Source organism: Nanorana parkeri, unplaced genomic scaffold (genome assembly GCF_000935625.1).
Source record: "Nanorana parkeri isolate BGI_ZX_2015 unplaced genomic scaffold, ASM93562v1 scaffold528, whole genome shotgun sequence".
NCBI lineage: Eukaryota > Metazoa > Chordata > Amphibia > Anura > Dicroglossidae > Nanorana > Nanorana parkeri.
In genome coordinates, this window is record NW_017306796.1 from 911,795 (window position 1) to 938,216 (window position 26,422).

The 26,422-nt window shown below is 41.4% G+C and overlaps 1 protein-coding gene across 3 annotated transcripts; it reads left to right on the forward strand.

Annotated features, from left to right (window-relative positions):
- Nucleotides 1-254: 254 nt before the first annotated feature.
- LOC108791127 (sphingolipid delta(4)-desaturase/C4-monooxygenase DES2-like) lies at nt 255-26,422 on the forward strand. Of its 3 annotated transcripts, none has more exons than XM_018561511.1 (4): nt 255-289; nt 2,604-2,728; nt 22,740-23,482; nt 26,170-26,422. In XM_018561511.1, the coding sequence occupies exons 2-4, from the start codon at nt 2,647-2,649 to the stop codon at nt 26,311-26,313; spliced, it is 969 nt and encodes a 322-aa protein (XP_018417013.1). In that variant the 5' UTR covers nt 255-289; nt 2,604-2,646; the 3' UTR covers nt 26,314-26,422. The 3 variants fall into 3 exon arrangements, with proteins under 3 accessions (XP_018417013.1, XP_018417014.1, XP_018417015.1); XM_018561512.1 differs by having other exon boundaries at nt 271-289; nt 2,618-2,728; XM_018561513.1 differs by lacking the exons at nt 255-289; nt 2,604-2,728 and adding an exon at nt 19,143-19,202.

Below are 26,422 nucleotides of genomic sequence, written 5' to 3' on the forward strand. Positions count from 1 at the left end.
TCAAAGCTTGTGGCTGAACAGGTTGGACAGGGGACAGGTTGCAGAGCATGACATTATGCTGGGGAGTATCCAGAGGATTAAAACGTTAACAGGTTCTACCTGTAGTCACATGGGTATCTTATCTGTAATAGATTTTCTGGATGTTGACACAGAGGGCGTATCCTGTGAGGCTATGGGTGAGACAGGTCCTCCCTCTCTGGTGACACTGTTACACACACCTTGTCACTCTCCCCTCTTCCTTTTGCCCTTCTGATCAGAGGCACTGCACTCAGATCAGGATATATTACAGGTAATGTCCATATACACTGTATTTTATGTAAGTTTTGTGGTAATCATAACGTTTTTTTAAAGAGGAATTTGGCTTTTACAATGTTGCAACTTTTGCAAATGAGAAACTGGTTACTTGAGGTTTAAGTTACAGTTACATCACCTGTAGCCAATTTCAAACTCAATGGATTTATCATTATTTAAAACATTTCCCAGACCAAAGCTAGTTACTCACAGTAATGTCTTGGACTACAGTTCCATTCTGGCATTTTATTTACTAACTTGTTTTATAAAATGTTTCTTTTGATAGCATTATTGAATTTTGAGTACCCTTGTAATGTATAATTACTGGAAGAAGCCAAAATAGCATCAATAGATAGCAAATTCATTTATAAAGCCAACATAAGATAAAAAGATTGGAAGTGAGTTTGAAAACAGGGATTTCAATGTGACGATTAATTCAATTTGAATTTTAAATTAAAAAATCAGGTACTTTTTAGAGACAAATCTGTAAACTTTAGGACAGTCTTTGCAAACCAGGGTCAATAGGTAACCATGCATGTAGTCACAGGTTCTCTAAGCTTTGAATGATTATATAAGAAATGTATAGCGTTTTTTAATATTTCTTTTAAGGTGGATGTGTAAAAGAGATTCGTTTTATGTCAAATACTGTGTCAATATGTATTAACCTTGTTTTTTTTTTAAACTAATTGTTTCTATGCATCATTTGTAATTATATATGCACATGAGGATAATCATATTTGCATAGTTATGTATGCAGACTCTGCTTCGCAGTGCTACACAATAGGTGGGCTTTACTGTCGCACAGCACAAAGCTACTTGGAGGGTCCTCTAGTTTCTAATCTACAAATCTTAATATTTAATACAATTACATATATATATTAAAAAAACAAAAGCAAGCTTTATTTAAACGTGAAAGGTATTATAAAATTAAGATAAGCCTTGCAATAAAGCAAAATATGCGCATGCTGAAAATACAATGGGGGAATTTATCAAAACTGGAGCAGTTGTGCATGGCAACGAATCAGCATCTGTCTCATTTTCAAAGCTTAAGTGAACAGACTGAAAAGAGAAGCTGATTGGCTGACATGAGCAACTGTTCCAGGTTCTGCCTGCTCCAGTTTTGATAACTGCATCCCAATGAGGGGAGTTTAACAAAACTGGAGCAGTTGTGCATGGCAACCAATCAGATTCTATCTTTCATTTTTAAAGCTTTACTGAACTAACTGGAGAGATAAGCTAATTGGTTACTGTGGCCAACTTCTTTGGATTATGTCTGCTCCAGTTTTGATAAATTCCCCCATTTAAAAAAAAAAGTTTTAACTGTCCCTTTAAAGTAAGCTTGTAATAGAGACATTGTATAGAAATCTAAACATACCTAGGTCCAAATACCTTCTAATAGGCATTATAAAAGCACAAGCTACACAAGGATTAGTTTATATCTTATATTCCCAGTTGCTACTCACCAAATTGGGCAATTATCCTGTTGCAGATAGAAGGAGCAACTCATTATGTGTAATATGTCCACAGAAGATTGGGAGTACATGTGCCCTGGCAAGCTGTCGCCAGCAGCAGGATGACTCGTCTGAAGTGGCACGGTTCTGCTGGTTCCTCTCCAATTTGAAATAACTTGCTAAAAAAACACTGAATCAATCCTGCACACATGGTCTTAAAATCAGGACCTTTATTTTGTACAGTTACATAGCACGTACAGATTAAAAAAAAAGTGTCTGTGGCCCCCAACAACACTTTCACATGATACTGCACACTTCTTTTGGTTAAAATGTTACATAAAATTGAAGGCAGAGAATTTTCTAAGCATTGCACAGCATTCCATAAGCTTTCAAAGTCAGTTCTGCTGACCTAACAAGTTTATGTCAATGCAAAGGGGAAGGGATAAGTTGGGCAGGTAGATCCTGCAGCGATACCTATCTTGGGAGGGAACAATACAGATTGGGACAGCTTTTCTCAAACAGTGGCTACGTAAGTACTATGAGGGTAACAAACCAAAAAATTTCAAGAGATAACCAGTGATACATCCACAGAGGGGGTAGACATAAGGGCAGGTGCAGCATCAAGACCAAATGGTAAGGGGACAGCTTTACTAACCTTCCTTACTACTTTGAAAAACAGAGTAGCAGCATTAATGTGTGCTCAACTGCACCAGCCGAGCAGAAAAATGGCCAAGCCTCCTAGGAATTGAAAATACATTTATCCTAATTGTTATTGCAAGAAAGGCATGTAGCAGCCTTATAAGACTAATGGGGTACATACAATCATGCTAATCAGGGTTTATCTTTGACTTGATTCAACAGGTGACAACATTTAGCTGTGCACGTGCCCCTGGGTGAATACACCATGGGTAATCAGGTGGTCAGGGATAACTTTGAATGGGTGTATACAGACCAACCACACTCCGACAGAAGGAAAGAGATTCTGGGTAAGTTTTCTGTGTATGCTGTACTCTTTAGAAAGGTGATATAACCAGTTAAATGACTCATGAGCAATAAACCTTAAAGTGACATTAAACCCTCAGATTTTTTAAACATAAAACAATACTGTATTGTGTGCCTTACTGGAATCCATGGTTGTTTCCCTTCTCTTTGCTGCTCTTCCTTTTAAATCTGTATCTGTTCTCATGCTGGGCAGAACTTCTGTTTTGCAGCAGACTGCCTTGTCTCAGGAATGGATACACGGTGTCTGTGTATACGTTTGTATAGGCTTGTAACCTGAGCCAGCACTACAGGAAGAGGCCCTGAGCTGAAAAGGGAAGTTCTCCCCACGCATGAGAAGACATGAGGATTTAAAAGTAAGAGCAGCAAAGAGAAGGGAAACAACCATGGATTACAGTGAGGCACACATTACAGTATTGGTTTATGTTAAAAAATCTGAGGGTTTAATGTCACTTTAACTTTGTGTTAACATGGTAAAGTGATCTTGCAGTTTAAACTGAGTGTATGATGGAACAATGTTTAAGCAGAGGTTTCCTTTGGTGAAAACCACATGTTGAATTAGTACAATTAGTAGATTGAGAGATTTAGCTGCTAAATTTGTATGTAAGTTTTAGCTTGTCCTCTCCTCTTCCAACCTATCCAATTGAAAGGTGGAGCCAGGGCAAGTGTGACTTAAAGAAAAGGTGAGGCTTTTTATATAATGTATGTATAGCCCAAACCTTTTTTTGTTTGTTTGTTTGTTTTGGATAGAGTAGGGATGGATAAAACTCATATTAGTGTATATTATGTTGTCTGTGTTCCTCTGAAGAGAATTCCCACCACTTCCTGTCCTTACGATGCAACAGGAAATGAGAGGAAATCTCACCATGTTCAAGGGAATTCCCATCTTAGAATGCTATCACTGGAAAATATGCCCCCAATGGATGGTTTATCCTCAACCTTTGCTCTGGTGACAACTCTAAATATTGATTTCCCATCAAATTTTTCGTGTTAGTGCCAGCAGTTACCTAGGGCAAATAGATAGGGCAAGAGTCCCCGGTAAGCACACAGAAAGAACTAACAACTTGACAGAGGGTGTAACCCTATCCAAAACAAAAAAAAAGTTTGCTTTTACTTACACTTTAGGCTGCCCTTTATGTAGCTAGGCTTTTGTCATCTGATTTTCACTGAAGAAACCCTCTGCATATGCATTCATCTGTTTTCTGTTGATATATATATATATACACACACGTGTGTGTGTTTTGTTATCATGCCCACTTTATAGAATATCTGGTATCCTTATTACGGTAGCAACTGTAGAGAATTACATAAGTTTGTTTTGAAATGCAATAGAATCAGTATGAACGACTTTGCTTATTTCAGCCATTAATTATTTATGAAGTATGATATGAATTATACTGCTAGTCATTTTTAGGTAAAGTATATCTATAGGCAAAACCTTTTTTTTAGTTTTGGATGAGTGGTGAAGGTTAGCCCTTCTATCAAGAACACAAGGTGAGAAAAGATCTCCCAGTGGAGACACTTGTTCCAGGACCAACTGTCAAAGCGGGGAATTTTCCTTACTTTTAGGAGATTTCCACTCCTGTTGCACCACTGGGACAGGATGTGAATGGAAATTTTCCCCATGGTACAGAGGCAGCAAAAATAATACCTGGCAGGGGTTTAGGTTTTTCTTATGCTATCCAAAGTAAAAAAAATGGCTAAACATACACTTTAAGTTCTGTTTTAGGGCAAAACACTGCAGAAGGTGGCACTGGAAAAGCTGGATCTCAGTTCCACAATAAACCTAATTGCAACTGATTAGCTGTGTGGCTTCATATTTACTTTCCACTGTGCAATTGGTAGTCCTGTGCTGGCTGTGGCGGGGTCTAGAGTACCTGACTGATTGCAGATACTTTTTTTCTTTTCTGGGTTTAAACTAGCCAAATCAACTCTTTTATTTATACCTGACATCGTCACTAAAGCCCCGTTCACACTTAGGGGTCTATTCACAAAGCTGCCGAGGGCAGCCGAGTGAATGACCGATCAGAAGTGAAGTGAGCCGAACACTGTTCGGCTATTCACTTCAGGCTGGTACGGCTGATTTCAGCCGTACATAGGCTTCGTATCAGCCGAACATGCTCAGCATGTTCGGCTAACCCGAAGTGCAGAAGGAGTTCGACTCAGCCGATCCAACATCTGGATCGGCTGAGCTGAACCTCCGGCAGGCTTCTCACTGCTGTTCGGGCTATACTGAAAGATCCCGAACACCAGTGAGAGAATAGCCGAATGCCGCCGAGCGGCATTTGGCTCGGCTGTTCTGCTCGGTCCCTCAGAGGCACCGAGCAGAACAGAAAAAGAGTGAAAAAAGTAGAAAAAAGTAAATAGAAAATGATTGTGCAGAGCTAGCAGTGACAGCTAGCTCCGCCCAATAGTTTCCTATTGTCCGGCGGCTCTGCTGCTGTAAAAAAAAAAAAAGTTAAAAAAATTTAAAAACTCTCCCTGGCGCCCCGGGAGCCTCCCGCTCCCGACCGCCAAGGAGAGAAACCCCGCTGTGTCTTTTTTTCTTCATTTTGGCACGAGCGATGTCAGAATAGAGAAAAAAAAAATTCCCATTCAAAAGCATTGAGAGTTTACTATTGGCTATTTCAATTTGCAATAGCCAATAGTAAACTAGCATTGTTCCCGCCCTCTGCTGGTGGACCTGGTGGGGAACTGCAAAAGAGGGCGGGTACAATGCTAGTTTACTATTGGCTATTGCAATAGAAATAGCCAATAGTAATGTCCCAATGCTTTTGAATGGGATTTTTTTTTTTTTCTCTATTCTGACATCGCTCCGTGTCAGAATAAAGAAAAAAGACACAGCGGGGTTTTTCTCCTTGGCGGCCGGGAGCAGGAGACTCCCGGGGCGCCAGGGAGAGTCAGATGCTTGGAGATCAGTGTCCCTGGTTAGCAACCAGGGACGCTGATCTCTCTGAAAGTGGCCGGAGCCAGCCGTAAGATCACGGCTGGCTCCGCCCAGCTGTCAGAAGCAGGCTGTCGGCCGGCCAACGGCCGGCCGCTCGGCCAGCTTCGTCTTTCAGCACGGCTCAGCGCTCGACTGAGCCGCTCGGCCGTGATCGGGAGCTGTACGGGCTATTGTGAATAGCCCGTACAGCACCCCCTCGGTTCTCCTGAACCGAAGGGGTCCTGGTGCCGAAGCTAGCCGAAGGATCGGCCGAAGCTACGACCAGATCCTTCGGCAGCTTTGTGAATAGACCCCTTAGTGTAGCGCGAGTGTGTTTTTCCCGCGTTAGCCCCGTATGAGCCCATTCAATCAACGGGCTGTAAACAGAAGACAAACGCAGGAAAGTAGCTCGTGCTGAGTTTTCAGCTGCGAGCGTGCTGCATTTTTTCCCTTTTTTTATTTTCCCACCCACGTTGGTGCTGCTAACAAGTAAAGGCTCTGCAAACACTTTAAACATTTTTAACGTGTTGTGTGAATGGAGAGCACATTTTTTCTACAAAAAAGGCAGCAATTTATGCCTCAGGCACATTCACAGTAAGGCCTATTTACAATTTATTTTGGTTCATTTGGCTGAGAGCTATTATTTTGCTGACGCAAAAGTCATAGGTATATGATTTTGTCCAGAAGATTGTAGGTTTCAGATGACAGCATTCCTTTGTAATGTTACACAAAATGTCTGCCTCCATTGTGTCTGCATTAGGTAATTCATTTTTTAACAAAGTGTAACAGTTACTGTGATAGTGGCTCTTGTTATAAGAAACTTGTCCAGAAAATGTTATCAAATAAGTGATTATAACAATAATTTTCTTATTTCAACAATCCTTTAAAATAAACATGTCAGTCTAGATAAATTGCTCTCTTATAGAGGAGTGTGCATGTGTAAGGTCTACAATGGATTTTCACATATTTGAACACATACTGTATATTAATGTTTAACTTATAGAATTTTTTTATATAATTATGTCAATAAACATACCAAGGTGATCTGTAATGCAAATGCAAATCTGGCCTCTTGAAGACGTGTCCTACAGCTGGTATATTCTTAAACAAATATGCTCTACTTGTCCATGATTACATGTTTAAATGAATGGACAAAGGAGGAGTTAGACGTGTTAAGACAACTGCAATTCGACAAAAAGTTTGATACCATTGGCCTCTTCCACACGCAGTGTTTAGTTGAGGGGTGTCTTTTACTGCTATCTGCCCATAATTGGCTGCATCAGTCTACAACCACTTTACAGCTAGCTTAACAGAGACATTTTCCTTTACCATATCACAGGTCACAAATCTGTGATATGGTATGAATCTGCACAAATTTGCAGATTCTCCTCCTAATTCAGGGATAGCTGGCCTTTGGCGGGGAAGGGGGGAGCTACTTTAAAGTGATGCTTGTGACAAAAAAATAAAACTAAGAAAGATGTATAATAAGAGGTTGTATAATGCCTACATGTGCCTTTGCTTTGGATCTTTGCTGTCTTGATGAGCCTTGCCAGCTGAAGAATCATCAGCATTTAGGAATATATTATGTATGTCCCCGACAGTGTACTGTGGTCAGCCTAATAGCTGGTGCATCACTACTGTGTCTTGTAGTGACATAGCTGCCAATCGGTGGAACCATGGTCAATTAGCAATCTTCTTTCATTTGACAGTTGTTAACTCAGCTGAATGAACATGAAGACATTCTAGGTTTTAGCTTCAGTAATATTTTGGCTGCCTCTGACACAGGCACATAGCACTGAGGAATAGATTAAGAAGTTAGACTGGGCAAAAGAGTAGTTGCAGAATGCCCATTATAATTGCTGTATCATTCACAACTGACTTGTCTCACAATGTTTGAAGGACAAGGATGCCTGAGTCTAGGTCCACTTTCCAGAGGCACAGTCAAAGTATAAAATGGGGAAGCAATAGATTTAAACCAGATAAAAACAAGAGATGGGACCCGCAGACACTGAAGCTCGCCATACACTGGTAGATTTTTAAATGAACTTTCATTCGAAAAATCATACAATCTTTCTTTTAATTAGGGATGCACCGATGCCGGTATTTTGGTACCGAGTACGAGTACCGATAATTTTTTTCGATACTTGCCAATACCAATAACCGCGTAACGGAAGTCCCATTCAGGAAGCCAGGTGGCGTGTAATGACTCGCCACCTGGCTTCCTGATTAGCCGGGAAGCCGGGCATCGTGTAAAGAGTCGCCACCCGGCTTCCCGATTAACAAGAAAGTCCCCTCTTACCTTATTATGTGCAGTCCGGTACCTAGCCAGAGCCGTCTAGCCGGCCAATCAGGAAGCCGGGCGCCGTGTAATGACGCGACGCCCTGCTTTCTGATTGGCCGGGAGGCCGGCTCCATGCTCTCTTGTCATGAGATGACGAGGGAGCATGAAGCCAGCTTCCCCGCCAATCAGAAAGCAGGGCATGGCGTTATTAGACAGTGCCCGGCTTCCTGATTGGAAGGCTCGTGCTGGGTACCGGACGAAGGCCGCATTCTCGCTGGAGAGGCCCCGGAAGATGACAGGCTGCACATACTAAGGTAAGGTAACCTTAACTCACGAGGCCAGCTTCCGGTCAATCGCGAAACCGGGCAGCGTGTAATGACGCGCTGCCCGGCTTCCTGATACCGGAAGTACTCGTGCTAGGCATCGGAGCATTTGGGCGAGTACGAGTACTTGCCCAAATACTCGGAATCGGCACCGATATCGATACTAGTATCGGTATCGGTGCATCCCTACTTTTAATATGAACTTTCGATATTGCATTTAGAGACTCGACGTATGTCAATTGAAATTTAGTTTGCTTTTAACATTCCATTTAGAAGTTCATTAAGTTTCCCGGGTGAAAATCACATTTACTCCTAGAATTTACAACACATTTGATTCTTTCCACTGTAAATGAAGGAACCTTTTTTAACTAGCGTATTTTTCGCTCCATAAGACGTACATTTTTCCCCCAAAAGGAGGGGGAAAATGTGCCTGCGTCTTATGGAGCGAATCCCGACGCCCGAGACATGCAGTTTCGGGCGCCGGGCGAGTAGTAGGAGCCACTGCTCGTTTAATACGAGTGATCTAATGAGATCACTCGTATTAAAGCCGAGCAGCGTCGGCGGCGATCAAGTTCAGCAGCAGGAGCCACTGCTCGTTCAATACGAGTGATCTAATGAGATCACTTGTATTAAAACCGAGCAGCGGCGACGATCGAGATCACCATAGAGCAGACGAAGAACGGACTTTCTTCGTCTGCTCTGTGTGATCACTGAGACCGTGGCGCTGTAATAACAGCGCCACCTGTCTCAGCGGTCACTAACTGCAGCTTCTGTCACAGCTTCTGTCATAGAAGCTGTGTCAGAAGCTACAGTCTGTCGAGTGCTCCATAAGGCGCGCCGGACCTCCCTGCGTCCTATGGTCCGGTGCGTCTTATGGACCGCAAAATACGGTAGTTCCTTCTGAAATCTCTGGTAGTCTGGTGATGTGCTATTAAATTGCTGCCATCGGATTGCCACCCATTGTCCTATGTGTAATTGCCAGCAGTTGCTCTTCTCTTTCCCTGTTAAACAATTATTTTGAGAACTGACTTGTAGTCTTCCACTAACTAGGAGAAATCAGTAAGGCAAAACCATGGAGCAGCATTACTAAGAAGGAAACAGAGCCTGCATATGTAATGAACACATGTGGCTGCCCCTATTGTAAATAGATTGTTACAAACTGTATGTAGAAAAAAAATGTTTAACCTTTAAAAGAGAACTATGAGGTGAGCGATTTCCACTCATCCATATAGTTAGAGCCGACCTGTGAGCAAGAAGCTGTCACAGGTCGGCTCTATCAATTGGGAAGTGAGCAGATACTCACTTCCCAACGATCTGCTCACTTCCCTTTCGTCTCCCTGCAGTGAGCGGTGACTTTCAGTCACCGCTCCCCACAGATATAAGACAGACACCTCCCTTGTCTTCCAGCTGGAACCCTGGACATCAGCCAGCACCCTCTCCATAAGGGCTTTGCACATATGTGCAATTATTAGGTGCTGGCCCCTACTAAACCACGGACCCAGGACTGGAGATCTCATCCCTCCCAATTCTCTTTGAAATCTCCCAGTTCCAGGATCCCATGCCAAAACCTGGGAAGAACTGCAAAGTCAGCTCTTTCCCAGTACAAGAACTTGCTTCCTGGAACCGTTCAGCACCTCTGGCTGAGAGTCCTGGGTGACTACAACTCCCAGATCTACTGTGGGATTGTCACACAATACCACAGTCTGCACATAAATTAAAATAATTAATATTTCTGAGATTATTGCCCAGTCTGACCGAATTTTGTGACTGTAATGACATGTTTATAGCCAGCAATATGTCACAACCTTATAACGGAAATTTGTGGCGGCTACAGATCTCTCTGCTTTTTTTCTTTGCTGATTCATAGCTGGCTGCAAGGATTATCTATACAGCCACATGGCTGGTGTGTTATGGTCATCAGTAATTGCACTGACTAACTGGAGTAGTAACCTTAAACTGGCTAGCCCCATATGCTGATAAAAGTCATTTACTGTGCGACTGATTTACAAATTACTTGGAATTTCTGCAATACAGAAATTTTATCGGCTGCAACACATTTCTTCTAGCAACAAAAATGCTACAGAGAGCAATTCCGTAACCACTACAAATCACTGCTACAAAATTGGCATCTAAGGTGTACAATATTTCCAATATAGAAAATGTTTCAGTTTGAAGCAAATCAAGTTGCTGCAAGCACTATTTTTTTGTGACCGGACTGGACCGCAGGCCTTCATGTGCCTTGCGTTGCCATGCAGCTGATCGCATTGCGGCCGGTGGGTGTGGCTACGGTGCCATTCACTTCACTGCCCCGTCATGCTCCCTCCCGCCCCACAACAAACTGAGCCGGCCACAATGCAATCCAGTGCGTTCCAGCCACAATCGGTCCGGAACGTACTGAGGATGGTGTGAACATTATGGCCGATAGTCGTATGCTGATGTCTTCAAGTACAATGCAGGGCAGATAACTGCACCCCTAGGCAAAAATGAGCATTTAACCCTTGCATTTGAAGGGTCGTTTTTTAAATTCCTTGAGTTCACCTTAAAGGGCAGTGCTACATTTTATAAAACGTTCCATGTGCCACCAATTTTTAGGGTGTAACCTGGGACATGGTTCCATTCCGCAGCCTCCCACCATCAAACCACCCCCTCACCCCTCCCACTCACCTGAATCATGGGTTTCTATTCTCTGTAGGCCTCTTTGTGATTATGAATTCAGCACTGCCTGCACATTTACATATTTATTCACAGCATCTGAAAATGAAAAAAACACCGCAGGGGTATACCTTAATGGAGTACAAGTGCAGTGAGGTCACCACCCTTGTCATCCACTGACAACTTCCTCCAGCTCCATAACCAAATGTCCATTCCTCTGTACAAACCTGGAGCAACAATCTGCAGGAACCTGTGCATGGCACCCCTGATCCACTGATTGAAGTTGCAATGTTTTACAGGCTCCAATGCAAAAAAAAGTGATTAAATGTACATTTTTTCTTAAACAATACGGGTGCATTTATATGTTTTTTGCAAAATGTAGAAAATAGAATACATCTTCAAGATGTTTTTCTCTTCACTCACGGTTATGAGTTCTATCATGGAACAGTAGAATCAGTTATGCAACACAAAAAAAGTGTTACTGAGGTCCCTACTACAGTATACTGCAGATATGAGTGATGCTTTATAGGGCCAGTTAAAGAAGTATTAAAGTAATTTTTGGGGGGATATATCTACTGCTAGTAAGCAGCAGATATATGCCCCAACATTAAAACAAAAAGAGTTGTCAAAAAAAGTTGGCAAATACCAAATAACTTACCTGTGTCAGCGCCGCTCGCTCCCGGCGGCAGAAGTCCCAGCTCCAGAACGCTGTAAAGAAGGAAGTGTGGGCAGCCGCATGCGCAGTCCAGGTCCCTGGAAGGGAAAGGAGGAGAGCATCGCTTAGGCTGGATGAACGCAGCCAGGAGCGTGCACTTAGGACAGGCACCGTGGGACACGAGGCGCCTGTGCTGGATTAGAGACTGTCACTTGCGCTGAGGGACTGTGGAAAACGAGTGGAAGGAAGAAGCTGTTCGAATCAAGAGGCATCACATAAGGTAAGTCGTTAAAACAGCATGGGGGACACACTGCCTTTAATGTCGCTTTAAGATCTAAAACTATACTACAAGATTCATTTGGTTGATTAAGCGGGTGTCCCATGATGTGATTTTTAAGGCACACCCGTATAAAGGGACTTTTTCATAGGCACCCAGAGAACAATGACTATGTAAGAGGATTCCAGAATAAACAGATACTGTATGTTACTTGCCACAGTGCTTCTGTAAACACAGCAGTGATGTTGAGTTGTCGTCAGGGTTGTGACAGTTAACAACAAAGACAAATTGTTTGCCATGTTTCCATTTCACGTTGGTGTGTCAAGTTGATAGCTGTTTTGTATACATTTGAGTTTCCTAGTGAATGTCATGTAAAATGGGTATTATTTTATTTGTGTTTATACTACCAATATTTTCTGCAACACTTTCAAGACTGAACCATTCATGTCAATTCCTGCCCCTGAAGGAGATCACAACCTGATGTCCTTACGGTAGTCATATATGCACGCAAATACAGTCACACTCTGGCCAGTTTGGACGGAAGGTAATTAATATGTCAGTATGTTTTTGGTTTGTAGGAGGGAATCACAACTCCAAGACAAAGACAAAAGGCACACAAACATTGGGAAACCATACACGTTCCTCTAAAAAGCAACCTTGATAGGAATCTAGCCCAAAACCCCTATGCTACAAGATGAGCACTGGCCTCCAGAACAGAGTGTAAACATCATGCAGCCCTAAGAATTTCTTAATATTGCGCACTTTTGCACAAGCTCTGCCCTTTGTATTGTGCAATTATTGTAGCAGTAACTAATGCGAGATGGTACTGTTTGAAGAAGCACACTGTCTGCCTTATACTCACAGCTACTTGATAACTGTACTGACCAAAAAATTACGTGTTTTGTGTTTCTGTGCTATAGATGCTATATATATGTTATATATATAGGGCTGCAACCAACTAATCGATGAATCGATAATGAGAATAGTTGTCAACTATTTTCAGGATCAATTAGTTGGTTGAATCACCGAACTCTCTCCTCCACGCTGGGAGGAGGGCACAGCAAGCAGTGGGCTGGTGCAATAGCCAGTCTGCTATTGGCTATTGCAATTTGAAATGGCCAATAGCAGGCTAGTTATTGCATCAGCCCAATACCTGCTGTATCTACATTCAGCTGGCATGTGTGGAATGCTGCCACTGTCAGCTGTCATTCCCCAGCTGAAGCTATTCAAGCGCCATGTGCTTACAATACAGTTAATAAAAAAAAATTATAAAAGGTGGGAAAGTCATTTTCAGTTTTGGACTGACAATACCAGTTCCAGTGCAGTGGGATTGCAAAATATTGTGCATGCAGTTTTATTCTGAAGTAAACTATGTTTGTAACACTGCATTTATGTATTTTATTTTAAAATTAAGGATGGCATTTATTTAATTTTTTTTATCTGATTAATAGCAAAAATAGTCGGCCAACTAAACAATTATGAAAATAACCAATAGTTGCAGTCATAGTTATATATGCACTAACACGCTCACTCCTGCAGCTCATTTGCTGTATTTAGTCACAAATGCCCAGAGCTTGCAAGAAGAGGAGCAAATAAAGAAAAATGTGTACTGTGGAAATGTTAAGTTGCTTTCCCCTCCCCTTACTATTCTGCCTTCGACCCATGTGTGCCTTTACGGTAAATATAGCCCTGCTGACCACAGTGAATGTAACCATCCCAGCTACTTGTCTTTCTTGCAGCCCAAAGAAATATAAGGTTTCCATTTACAGGGAAATAATAATGTTATTGGGTCAATTGTATTTATTTTTTATTTAAGAAAATATGTTTTTAAACTTTTTTTTAACTATATGTATACAATGTTTGTTTTTCAAATAAACATTGAGTACATGACAAAGGATTTTCAGGACAGGGTTAGTTAGAGAGCCAGCATAGCAGATTCTGCTTGCTTTGCAGCTACCTTTATCTAATAAAACCTTGGATTGAGCTGTCTAATATAGGATGAGTCACTGCTTAACATCATGGTGGGTCCTGGTGGGTTTGAAAATGGACAGATGACTCACCAGCCACCATTCTTTGTCAGATGTTTGCACTTCTGTGGCGAGACTAAGACGTAATGTGATGAGTAGCTGGACCTAACTCTTTAACTAGTATCTGGAAGGGATGGAAATGGCAGTCTGTACCATTAGCTCAGCAGACACATCTGGAAACAAATCTAGTTGGCTGGGCTGTATTGTTTTGACAAACTGCCTAATGTATGACGGGATCAGGAGCTCTCTTTTGAATACATAGACAAGCATGATTGTGGAATGCAATCATGAAGATCTGTGTGCCAGTCTGGGAAAAACTGTCTTTAAAGTGACACTCTATAGTATTCCCCTTTTGCTTCTCTCCCCGGATCTACATAAAACATTATGTAGGGAGGTGAGTGGTGGAGGAGCTGGGCCAGCACAAAATGTAATTCACTCCACAAGAAGAGGAGAGGACTGTGGCGTGCAAGGGGGAAGGGGACTGTGCTAGCGACTTAAATCTTACTGAAGTAGTCAAACTTGATAGCAAGCTGAAGGAACATTATATGTAAATTAAAAATAATGTATAGATCTGAAAAAACACTGCAAGTAAGCATTTACCAAACTTGATCTTTATGTGTTTTTACCTGTCATTTTTTAGGTTGGTTAGAGTGTTTTTAAGTACACTTTTAACAGTATACAGTGGAGAATCGGAGTACTCTTTGTAATGAGCAATAGTTAATGGGTGGGGCATGTTCTGCATGACAGGTCAAAGTGCCTGCAGAAATATGGAACCAGTAATTTCTTCTGGTATTGTCACAGGTGCACCTGATGACTTCATGGTGTGTGTGTGTGTGAAAAGATTTGCTTATCATGCAGAAAAGAACGCATAAGGAGAGGCACTGCCAGGGTTGGGCAGCATGTGATTTTCCAGCTGACAGTAATGAGTGATATTTAAAGAGATCTTGTCAGGAATAGAAATACAACGCTCATGCTGACTCTTCTTTAAAGATTAAGGGCCCATTCACACCAACAGCTGCGCTACACCGCACGGCTGCTGGTGTGCATGTGCCCGGCTCAGTGATGATGCGCTTGATTGTGAACTTTATTAAAATGTCACAAGCGACATTTCATTAAGTTCTGTGGGCACAGCACATTGTGATGCCGTATACCGCATCAGTCTCCACTGAAAAAAGTACTGTATGCCCTACTTTTCTGGTGGTACGAACTGAACCCATCTGGAACAATGCAACAGGGTAGATTGCCTTCTCTTGCATTGTGGCTGCACTGGAAAAAATGTCAAGCGCAGCCCCAATGCATTGGGTGTGACTGGGCCCTTAAAATCTGGGGCTCTATCCTTGATTCACTGCTTTGTGACTCACTGATCCAAAACAAGTATGCACCCATTAGATGTCCCAACACTTATCTGACAGTGTTCTTGTTTGTGGTGAGTGACTCTCTAAGCAGTAAAGTGAGGATTAGACTGACCTTTAACAAGGGTTAGTAATGGCAGCTCCCAAACTTCCAGCTTTACAGGTTTTATTACAGATCGCTATAGCTAAAAAAAATAATAATTATGTAAAACAACTATAATTACCATTCACAGCCATATATGTGAAAGCTCCCACATGGTACAGCACATAGGATATTTAATATCCACACAGGGCCGTCTTTAACGTGGGGCAAAAGGGGCAGTTGCCCCTGGGCCAGTCATTGTTATGGGGCCCAGAGCAGCTGCCCCCTGAGCCGACCCATCATTCTGTTCGCAATCCATACTGTTGCTCTGCTCCTGCCGTAAGGTGCATAACATGACCGCATGACATCTCATGCGGGGTCACTTCTCCCTCTGATGTCTCCTCTTATGATATCTGGTGAGGTGGGGGCTGGGCATGGCGAGTAGGGACGGGGGGCCCAAGAAGATGTTAGCTCAGAGTTCATTCAATATTAAGACGGCCCTGTATCCATATACTGTAAATTTACTGTGCAGCCTATTGATCCACATAACCAGCCACTGCAGGTAAAAGGGGGCACCACAATGACAGCTTTTTTTCCACAGAATTAGGTGTCAGGACATGGAATTGTGTCTTTGTATGCTGTGACTATCTTCTGAAACATCTCATTTTCCTTTCAGTTTTCACAAACATCTGATATGAACATGGAGTTCATGCATAATGGCCCATTACACAAAAATACTAAAAGAAGTGCCCCTGAAAGAAGACATCTAATATCTCTCTCTCCTCCCGTGCCACCGAACTTGGTACCAGAAATAGAAGGATCTTTAGAATCCAACACCTCCTAGTACCATCCTGCGCTCAGTGCTTCTTCCTGCTGGTCTCTAATTTACATCAGGACACAGCAGTGATGTGGAGGCTGCTGGATCTAACCAAAGAGTGCAGAATGAGACCAGGAATTCCATACCCCTGGAAGTGTTGGATTCTGAAGTTTCTGCACTAGTGTCTCTTTAATACAGCCAAGTTTGGTGCTAAGAGCAGCAGTAGAGGTAATATTAACTGTCTTCTTGCAGAGGGGATTTTTTCTTACATTTTTATTTCAGCGACTAAGTTGCTTTAATGCAGGGGCGTGCGGTCAGGGGAGCTTCACCTGGTATTGTGGAGGAAAAAGCTGTCAACTTCAAGTCTGAAGCTGACAGCTTTTTCTCCATTCAGATCGGCTTGTAACAGGTTACACAGCAGGGAAATCCTCCCCGCTATGTAACCTGTCATGGACGGAGTGCTGCCTGTTAATTACAGGCAGCGCTGCATCCGGCTTTTGATAGGTAGATAGGTTACACAGCAGCGGGCTCCTCCCTTCCTCCTCCCTCCTTCACAGTAGCCGGGGCTTCGAGGGGATATGGGAGGGCTTTGGGTTGCTGGGGGCAGGGCTGGGAATGTCTCACCAAGAAGCGAAGGTACCGCACGTCACTGCTTTTAATGTACAACTGGATATTGGTTGCAGTTAAATAGGAAGCACACTGAATGAATGAACGTAATCTCATTTTGAAGGGTCGGTCACAGTTATCAGATTTACAAATGTCGCTTTATTCCTTTCCTGAAGAATTCTAAAATTCTAAGGGCAGATCCCCTATAGCTGACTGAATCCAAAACTGGTGTTCTATGGATATATATAGTGAGGAGGCATCCAAGGATTCCCAAATATATCTGTCCTCCCATCTATACTGGCTCAAAGTTTCAAGTATATGTCCTGAGTCCCTGACAAAAGAGGGAAGTTCCCAGACTAGTGGTTGCAGGAATGAGTCAATATAGCTGGTCAGATTATCTGTAAAACTGTTAATGTCAGCTATAATTGGCCTACCTGGAGGAGTCTGCATACTCTTATGCACCTTTGGAATATGGTAAAAAAAAGGGGTGCAGGGGTGGCCTACAGAAAGGAATTTGTACTCAGCCTTGTTGATCACTCCTAAATTTAGGGTTCATTGAAGGAGACCTTTCAGCTGTTGTTTATAACCTTTTACAGGATCGCCTGAAAGCTTTTTATAAGTATGATCATCGGACAATAGCCTGCGGGCCTCAGAAAGATAATCACTTCTATTATGCATGACTAGGCCACCCCCTTTGTCCGCTTGTTTTAAAAGGTGGCCACAAAGTTGCCTATAGATTGGGTTGGAAAGAAGGTCGACGTAGGTTTAAGCCTAGTATGTCTGACCACAGGATCAAACAATTCTGCGAGATCTGAAGGCAAACTGGAGGAATCCCAGTACTCACCATTATACAATTCATCCAGACAGTTTAATACTACTCTGTTGCTTTAGGTCAGTGACTAAGAAAGTAATGAAACATGAACTGCATTTTCAGAAGTTGGTCGGCAGTAGAATCCTCTTCATTTGTGTACTGACAGATTTCCTGTAGGTTACCCACAGTTATGTGCTGCCTGTGATTTCTGTTCTTTGAATGAGGGTGATGCAGTGTACAACATGTTTGCTAAAGTTACGGCAAAGTCTGACAAATATAGACAGTATGGACAAGGTACCCATATAGTGACAATTAGAGTAGCTGCTTGAGAGCAATTTACTGGTGGAGATACGTTACTTAAAGCTCTGCATTTTCCATCCAAACAACTAGGAAGGAGATTCAAGTGGCCATTCATATATTGGCGATCATCTAAATTCTATAATGAGCCATTTCTGTAGATAATCTACACTTTTATGGATCAGACTACAGATTACAGGATGTAGTAGTTTTACCTGCTGAGCGAGGATATACAGTAATGGACAACTAGTCACATCCGGCAGAAATCATTATGAGCTAATCCTCATTTCAGTGACCTTGTTCCACAGAACAAGCTAATGACTGGATAGCATTCTTTTTCATGGGATTTGTCTCTATGTGGTTATGTCCTGATAATTATTAACACACACAATATCAGCTCTATATAAAGGTAGTTTACTCTTTCTCAAAAGTTAATTATTGACTGCAAAAAGTTAATGAGTGATAAAATACTTGATTATACAGTATGTTCATAATGGAAATGTTTTATTACAGAGTAATATTAGGTAATAAAATGGAAAGGTTTGGCATACAGGTGACTGGTACAGTAATTAGACCAGAGATGGTTAGTTTGCCAACTTCCAGAGAGCTGCATAATAGCAGCTCGTTTTCATCTATTGAGGTGCATTGCATCAATTCAAACTGAATGGGATGTAATACACCTCACTACCCACACATTTTGGAATCATCATTGGGGTCAGTGGCCATAATTAAAAAAAAAACAGCATTGGTGTTAATAGCAGCAATAAACCCCCACAGCATTGGTGTCAGTGTCGGCAATAAAAACTCCCAGCATTTGTGGCACTGACACAAATAATAGCCCCCGCACTGGTGTTAGTGTCCACAGTAATAACCTTCAGCATTGGTGTCAGTGACCGCATAAATAACCCTCAATAACTGTACAATTTCCACAGACAGTCTGAGCGATAGCATACACTGGCAGGGCATATTGGGCTGTGGAACTGACAATTAGCTTGGTTTGCATATAGTAGCACCCCAGTATGATTCATTTAAGTTTGAGGAAAATACTTTTTTCTTTTTTTGTTAGCATAGACACTAAGCAGTAGTTCACTGAGGCTGTCCCTGTTCCCGCTGATGTAGAAATGACCTGCCACTTCCCAATTTTTATCAAGTTCTCATTAGAAATTAAGAGATGACAGATGATACAAAATTTTTTTAAGGCGAAATTTACTGTAATATAAAATCGTACAGGCAAGTGTTTTACTGCAGGAGACAACAGATGACACAGCCAGCAGCAGGACAGTTTATTCATAAAGAATAGGTCTAACTGGAGTATGCCTAACTGTTATCTAGGGTGATAGGGTGATGAGGTGAATGTAAGTGATATAATGTGAGGTGATTTAAGGGCACACTGTTCTTGCACTTGTGTTTTGTTTTTTTCAAGCAATGTAGTGGCAGGCTGTGAACAAAAGGCAGATCCCAGAACAGATGGTCAATACGAAGTGAATGATGAACCTTGGGCACCGCAAATTAAAAAAGGCCCCATTGACATCAAATAAAAATGTAAAAAAATAAATTAAACCCCCCTGAAATAAAAACCCATTATTTTTTTTAAGGGAAGGCTTGCAAAAAAAGGAGTTTATCCTACAAACAAGGCTGTATCACCATATGATAATAAACAATGTTCTTCCTTTTAAAAGTTTATTTAAAAATGCCAATATACCACCCCCCTGAAACAAAAACCCATTTTTTAATGGGAAGCCTTGCAGCAAAAAAAAAAAAATTTAAGTAAAAAAAAGTCCCCAATAAAAAAAAGCTAGCAATCAAAATGAAAGTACTGTGGGATTATGTAACGTCACCAGAACAGTGCCCATAGCTAATTTATACAGCTGATATGGAGACAATGGGGGGAATTTATCAGACTGGAGCAGACAAAATCTAAAGCCGATTTGCATTGCAACCAGTGGCGTAACAATCGCCATACCGACCCAGGCGGCCGCTATGGAGCCCGGGCACAGGGGGGCCCGGCCAGGGCATCCCTCTGATGCCGTGTGGGCCGAGCGGCAACAACGGAGGTGGACAACGCTGACAGGTAAGAGGCGTGCAGCCCAACTGAGACCTTGCAGAGCCCACCATAGAGTGGCATAACTAGCAATCACGGGGCCCCATACAAAATTTTGCTATGGGGCCCTGTGATTTCTATTTGCGTCCCTGATTGCAACCAATCAGCTTCTATCTCTCATTTTCAATCTCAACTGAGCAAACTGAAGAGAGATGCTGATTGGTTGCCATTGGCAACTGCTCCAGATTCTGCCTGCTCTAGTTTGATAAATTCCCCCCAATGTGTTTGACCAGAATATATATTTGTTCCCATCTACTCAATGAAATCTGATTTTATGCAATGAGTTTCTACACATTTGCACATTACCCTTGTTGTCTCCACTGCTAAGTTGTAATCCTGAATAGTATTATAACTTTCTTCCATGCCCCCACCCATGTAACCTGTAACCCTTCACATTCTAGGTTGTGTTATGTAAACCTGTGCAGATATTTGTGATTGACAGCTCAGCTATAGCAGGTGCGGACAGACTTCTGGCAAGCAGAAGGTCTGGTTTTTGTTATTGAACCTGTCTACTAGAGCTTGTGAACTGCTCAACCTCGGTCAAAACCAGATACGTTTCAATTATCCAATTTAGAAGGAGAGCACCAATTTAGATTGTATTAGTGTATTGTGCAACATCATTTTTTTTTTTGCCAGCCTAGAAAGAGCTCTCCTTTTTGTACTTACAAAATCTATTCCATTTGCAAGGGCAGGGGTAGCAATTATGGCCAACAGCAAATATGAAGAAAGACCTTGAAGAGTAGCTATGTTCCTATTGAACACAGCTACCTAACTATGCCTGTGAAGAGATACTTTTAAACCCTGCCAACATTCTTAACTGCAAATCTAACTTTAGAACTGTAAGGGCCTTTTTGTACTAGAGTTTTTAATTAACCAGAGGAGTACTGAGGAGAGATGAGGCTTATTTTACCATAAAGATTAATTAAGGCAAAAAGAGATGTCACCATTTAGTAATATTTTAACAATGTTGGTTCTAAAGACGATTGCAGACTATATGATTTGTATAGGATCTGAAGTGGACACAAACTCTGGAACTCACACTGCATGTATCAGCTGACATCCCTGAAAAAGCAGGCATCACTAAAGCAGATATTGAGAGTTTCTGTCAATGTAAACAAAATCTCGGTACAAGGAGAGACAATTGGTATAGGGTGGCCGCATAAATGATTGGCAACACTGAAGTTAAAGCTGAATTGCTGAATGTGAGGAAAATTATAAAAAATATACAGCATATACAATATATAGATATATATAGATATATATATATCTATATATATCTATATATTGTATATGCTGTATATTTTATTCCTGGCCAGGGGTGACCCTAAACTTTTTACCGCCTGAGGCGGCCAGGGGGTGCTGGATGGTTTACAATCAGTGGTGTTGGAGAGAGGGTGCTAGTGGAGAGTGACACCACTAAGAGCTGGGTGGAAAGAGGTGTAAGGGCTGTGCATCTCCCTGCCCAGCTCTTAGCAACCTGGGAAGCTCTGTCCGTGGTACCGCCAAGCTCCTGGTAACCAGTGATATCACTGGTTGCCAGAGTGTCCCACTGAGCTCCTGGAATCTGGTGTCGTCACTGGTTGCCAGGAACTCCACGGGACGCTCTGGCTGGCGTCCTGCTGAGCTCCTGGCAACCTAGTGATGTCAACCCAGGTTGCTAAGAGCTGGGCGGGGAGATGCATATGGCCCTTACACATCTTCCTGCTAGGCATTAAGCAACATGGGATGGTGATGTCATCTCTTTTTTCTCTCCCCAGTCAGCATGTTCCTTGGCACATCAATGCAGAACATCTGACCCTGTCTCTAGTATTGCTCCCCTCTTTTCTGATTCTGAATGCTGCTTTAAAGGCGATTAAAAAGAGGCTGAAATAAATACAAATTCTGATATTTATATTTGTTGCATTTAAAATTCATTACTGATTTTTAATAATCCTGTAACCGCATTCATTGGTGTTTTTCTTCACATACCTCCCTGGTGTCACAAGATCTATAACTTGCTCCTAGTAGGCTTTTAGTCATCACATGACACCCCTTGCACACTTTTTAGCTTTAACGGGTTGATACTACACCATTTAGCACACACTTGCACAGTAGAAACCATGACACAGTGTACTGCCAGGACAGTGCTTCTTGGACCCACAAAAGATCCCCCAGTCTGGCTTTTTCATGTGTTTTTGATATTGAAACCCTCACACAAGAAGCTGAAGTCACCACACTGGCAGCACAAAAAACTAGCAGAAATACAAAGGTTATTCTGAATAAAGCAGTAATGATGTGCAAAGTCCAGTATGTAATCAGATTTCATTTTACGGTACTAAGATCAGATTAGTGCAACATAAATTCTGATTGGTTACCATGAGTGACTACACATGCTTGTTTTACCCATGGAAGTTGTCCAAATCATTAACATTAAAATGTTATTGACAAAATGCATTTAATGCAGAACAGATTACTGCCTAGAAGCAGGATGGATTCAAAACTCCTTTTGTCAGTGCTTTGGAAAGAATAGCAAAATCAAGAAATTATTGTAAATTGTAATCTTATAAAATAGCTTCTTCAATTCTCAATGTCAATATGATATGCAGTACATTCGGGCTTATTCGGTAGGACAAATTAAAATGGGTAGTCAGCATTCAGAATGTATCTTTTACATTCTGAAGTCTGACAGGTTGATACAATTCAGTGGTTTGGCACTTTGTACACTGCTTTGTTAATAAGGTTATAATATGTTCTTGTGTGTATTTATCCAATGACTTTAATTCGGTTTTCTTTTTTTTTTATATAATTTTAGCTAAATATCCACAAATCAAGACCTTAATGGGACCTGACCCACAGCTTAAATGGACTGTCAGCTGTATGGTGTTTGTTCAAATCCTTTGCTGTTACCTCGTCAAGGATCTGTCTTGGAAGTGGTTGATTTTTTGGTCCTATGCTTTTGGTGGTGTGATAAACCATTCACTCACTCTTGCCATTCATGACATTTCTCACAATGTGGCATTTGGTAACAAATCAGCCCGTTGGAACCGTTTCTTTGGCATGTTTGCTAATCTCCCCATTGCCATGCCTTATTCCACATCCTTCAAAAAGTACCACATTGATCATCACCGATATCTGGGGGGTGACGGCTTGGATGTGGATATTCCCACTGATTTTGAGGGAAGGTTTTTCTCTACTCCTGCACGCAAGATCATCTGGATCATTCTGCAGCCGCTACTATATGTCCTACGACCTCTCTATGTGAATCCCAAGCCCATCACCCACCTGGAGGTCATTAATGCCGTTGTTCAGTTTTCCTTTGACATGATGATATATCATTTTTGGGGGCTGAAGCCTGTTGTATATTTACTGGCTGGGTCCATTCTGTCGATGGGTCTGCACCCCATATCTGGGCACTTTATTGCTGAGCACTATATGTTTTTAAGAGGCTATGAAACATACTCTTACTATGGACCACTCAACCTTCTGACCTTCAACGTTGGCTATCACATGGAACATCATGACTTCCCCAGTATTCCTGGAAGCAAGCTTCCAGAGGTAAGACCACTTATCTACCATTTTTTTGTATGGGAAAGATGTGCTTCAAGTAGTTTAACTAACTGATATTTAAGAAGCCTGGCATAGAAACACACCAGCACACATAAGGTTTATAACAGGTAAAGCAAAGAACAGGTTGACTTCAGTGAACGGTTTAATCTTTCATTCTTTCCCCTTCCACCAGAAAAAAATTAAACATGCTAATTAGTTTAATTTCTCCGGGTTGTATAAATCTGGCTCCTAAATGCATGTGACTGTTATCACCTCTGAACCTGTACAGAAAACGAAAGCCAGGATTTATAAGATGATTAGCTTCAGTGGATCTTTATTAGCTATTGTTTATCATTATTTTTTTTCATTATCATGTCTTCCATGCACAGTGACATCTCGGCAGGGTGACACTCGGTTACCGCTCCGGGTGTCACCCAGCCTCGGGACACCCCTGTCTTGGACAACTATTAAAGAGGAACTTTACCCATATCTTTGAAATGACAACAAAGGCAACTTTAGAAATGTTTAGTAATGACAATTTACAAACACATACTCCTAGATAATTGCCGTCTTTTTATTCTTTGAATACTTTTTCTTTTCCTCCCCAGTCTTCTCACAGTGGCCATTTTTACTACGAGCAGATTAATATATTTCCCTTTACGTCCTGGAACTCTGGCACATGTGACTAGGACCATGCGCATTATCGCAGGCGAGGAAAATGTCTTTCCCTGAGATCTTGTGAGATTACAGATTAGATTTCCCAGCAATGCCCTGCTGACGTTACTTTCCCAGGATGCAATGCTTGGGCATAATGACATCACTAATGCCTGAAAGGACCAGGAAGTGGGAAAACCATAATTGTAACCAAAAGAAAAATATGTCTGTTTAATGGATGTACGATGATTTCATATCAGCATGCAGAGCTGCATGCTGATGTGATTTATGTGATTTTTAGTGAAAGGAGTAAACAGAACCTATTCTGTCAATAACTGTAGAATGTTTGATTTTTCATTATTTCCTGTCCCAGTGACAGTGGTCACCAGGATAATTAGAGAGGGTGAATCTCCCCAGTGTGGACACAGACAGCAGTATAGTCCTAACATAGGTTTTAACATTTCCCTACTCAATCTAAAATTGAAAAAAAAAACTTTGCTAAGAGCAACACTTACAGCTTTCCTTATCTTTCAGAAATCCCTCTGAAAAGTGAATCCAGCTTTAATACTCCCACTGGGAAGTTTTACTTCTCCTGCTCCTATAACAGGAGTCTTTGTATGTCTATATCCTGCCAAAATAAGAGAAATAAGAACCATGGCAGGAAGAAAAAGACCACACAATGAATGTGGCAAGAGGATGAACCTGGGAACCTACTGTAGGTGCAGAGTACTCCTCACCATAGTCCCCTCCCAGTATCTGTTAAAAAAACAAAACAGATTTTTCACCTTTGATGGCTGGAACCTTTTTAATAAGTGAATATGTCATAGTTTTATTAGTAAGCTATTACATGTTCAGTGTACATGCTGTGATTTCACCCTGGCGGGTTTGGTCTGCTTTGTTCCACTAGCATATAAAATGTACAAATGCTTTTTTGATTAATTCCTAAGTTGTCACCGTTATTTGCCATGAGCTCACTGTGTTAGGGCACCTGGCTACAGGCTTTAAATTGTGGTTATCCATTAACCTGTTTCTAGCAGTAACAGACCTGGCTCCAAAGTTCAGCTAAGGTATCTTGTAGGACAGGTTGGTCAAACTGTGGCTTGAGGGATAGTTGTTTTGGAATCTTTGACAAAGCATTCTCAATTACATCATAAATGTGAGCTTCATATGAAGTTCGGCTACAACACATTCCCTTATGGTTACATAGTATTTCCTATGTTTTAAATTCTCTTACTTGTAAAACGGGTTATTTAACGAACATGATATCTTACATAATGGGGAGAGGGGAGTGCCACTGAATAACTATATACAAACTATTTCCACCTGTTGGATATTTCTCTCACATATAATATTTGTTTTCCCATATAGAGATCCCAGATCAGGACACTTAATACTGAATATCAATAGAAAGTAAATGTATTATAACCTCAATTCAGAAACATATAAATACATAATCAGTAAATATATAGAAAATTTTTTAAAAAAATCTCTAAAATCTCAACCCTTCCACCCCGACCATGGCTTTTTTTGGTATGTTCTATATGGCTTTTCTGTTTAAACAGGCCCGATGCCAGTGACGTACACTGTACACCACTGGTCATGAAGGGGTTAATATTATCAAGACAAAAAAATTTTTTTTTTTAAATGTTTGCATTTTTAGTCGGGTAAATAAGTAATGTTGTTATTGAGCTCAATAGCTCAAGATGAAATTTACTCACATCACCGTATGTCACAGCAGTGTCTTCTCCCCTTCCTCCTGTTGTATTTAGGTGGCTCTATCCAGCGTTTCAGTGTGAAACAGAAAGCTTGTCCTGTCCTCTCTCATTAAAAACTCATAATGCTCTGTGAATCCTCTATCATTAAATTTTTATTATTAAATGTTTCATTGTAAAACCATTTTTTTAAACAGTAAACAACATATACATTTGTGAAAACATTTAAACTTTAACAAATGACAGAAATTTTTAACAACATTTAGCATTGGAATGTTCAAATCTATCAGCACCGTGTCAGTAATCCTTGTATGTTTGCATCACTTACAGGTACGTAGAATAGCTTCTGAGTATTACGACACCTTACCTTACCATACATCGTGGGGACGTGTTCTTTGGGACTTTGTATTTTGCAAGGAATTGGGACCTTTCTCCCGTGTCAAGAGAGAATGTGAACTGGCAAAGAAGGACTGAATTTCAGCGGACAATTGAATATTAATTTATTTCTTGGTTAATACAAAAAGCCTGTATGTGTTAATTTTCATGGTTGTATAGTGTTATATGATTCAGCCTTCCCTATACA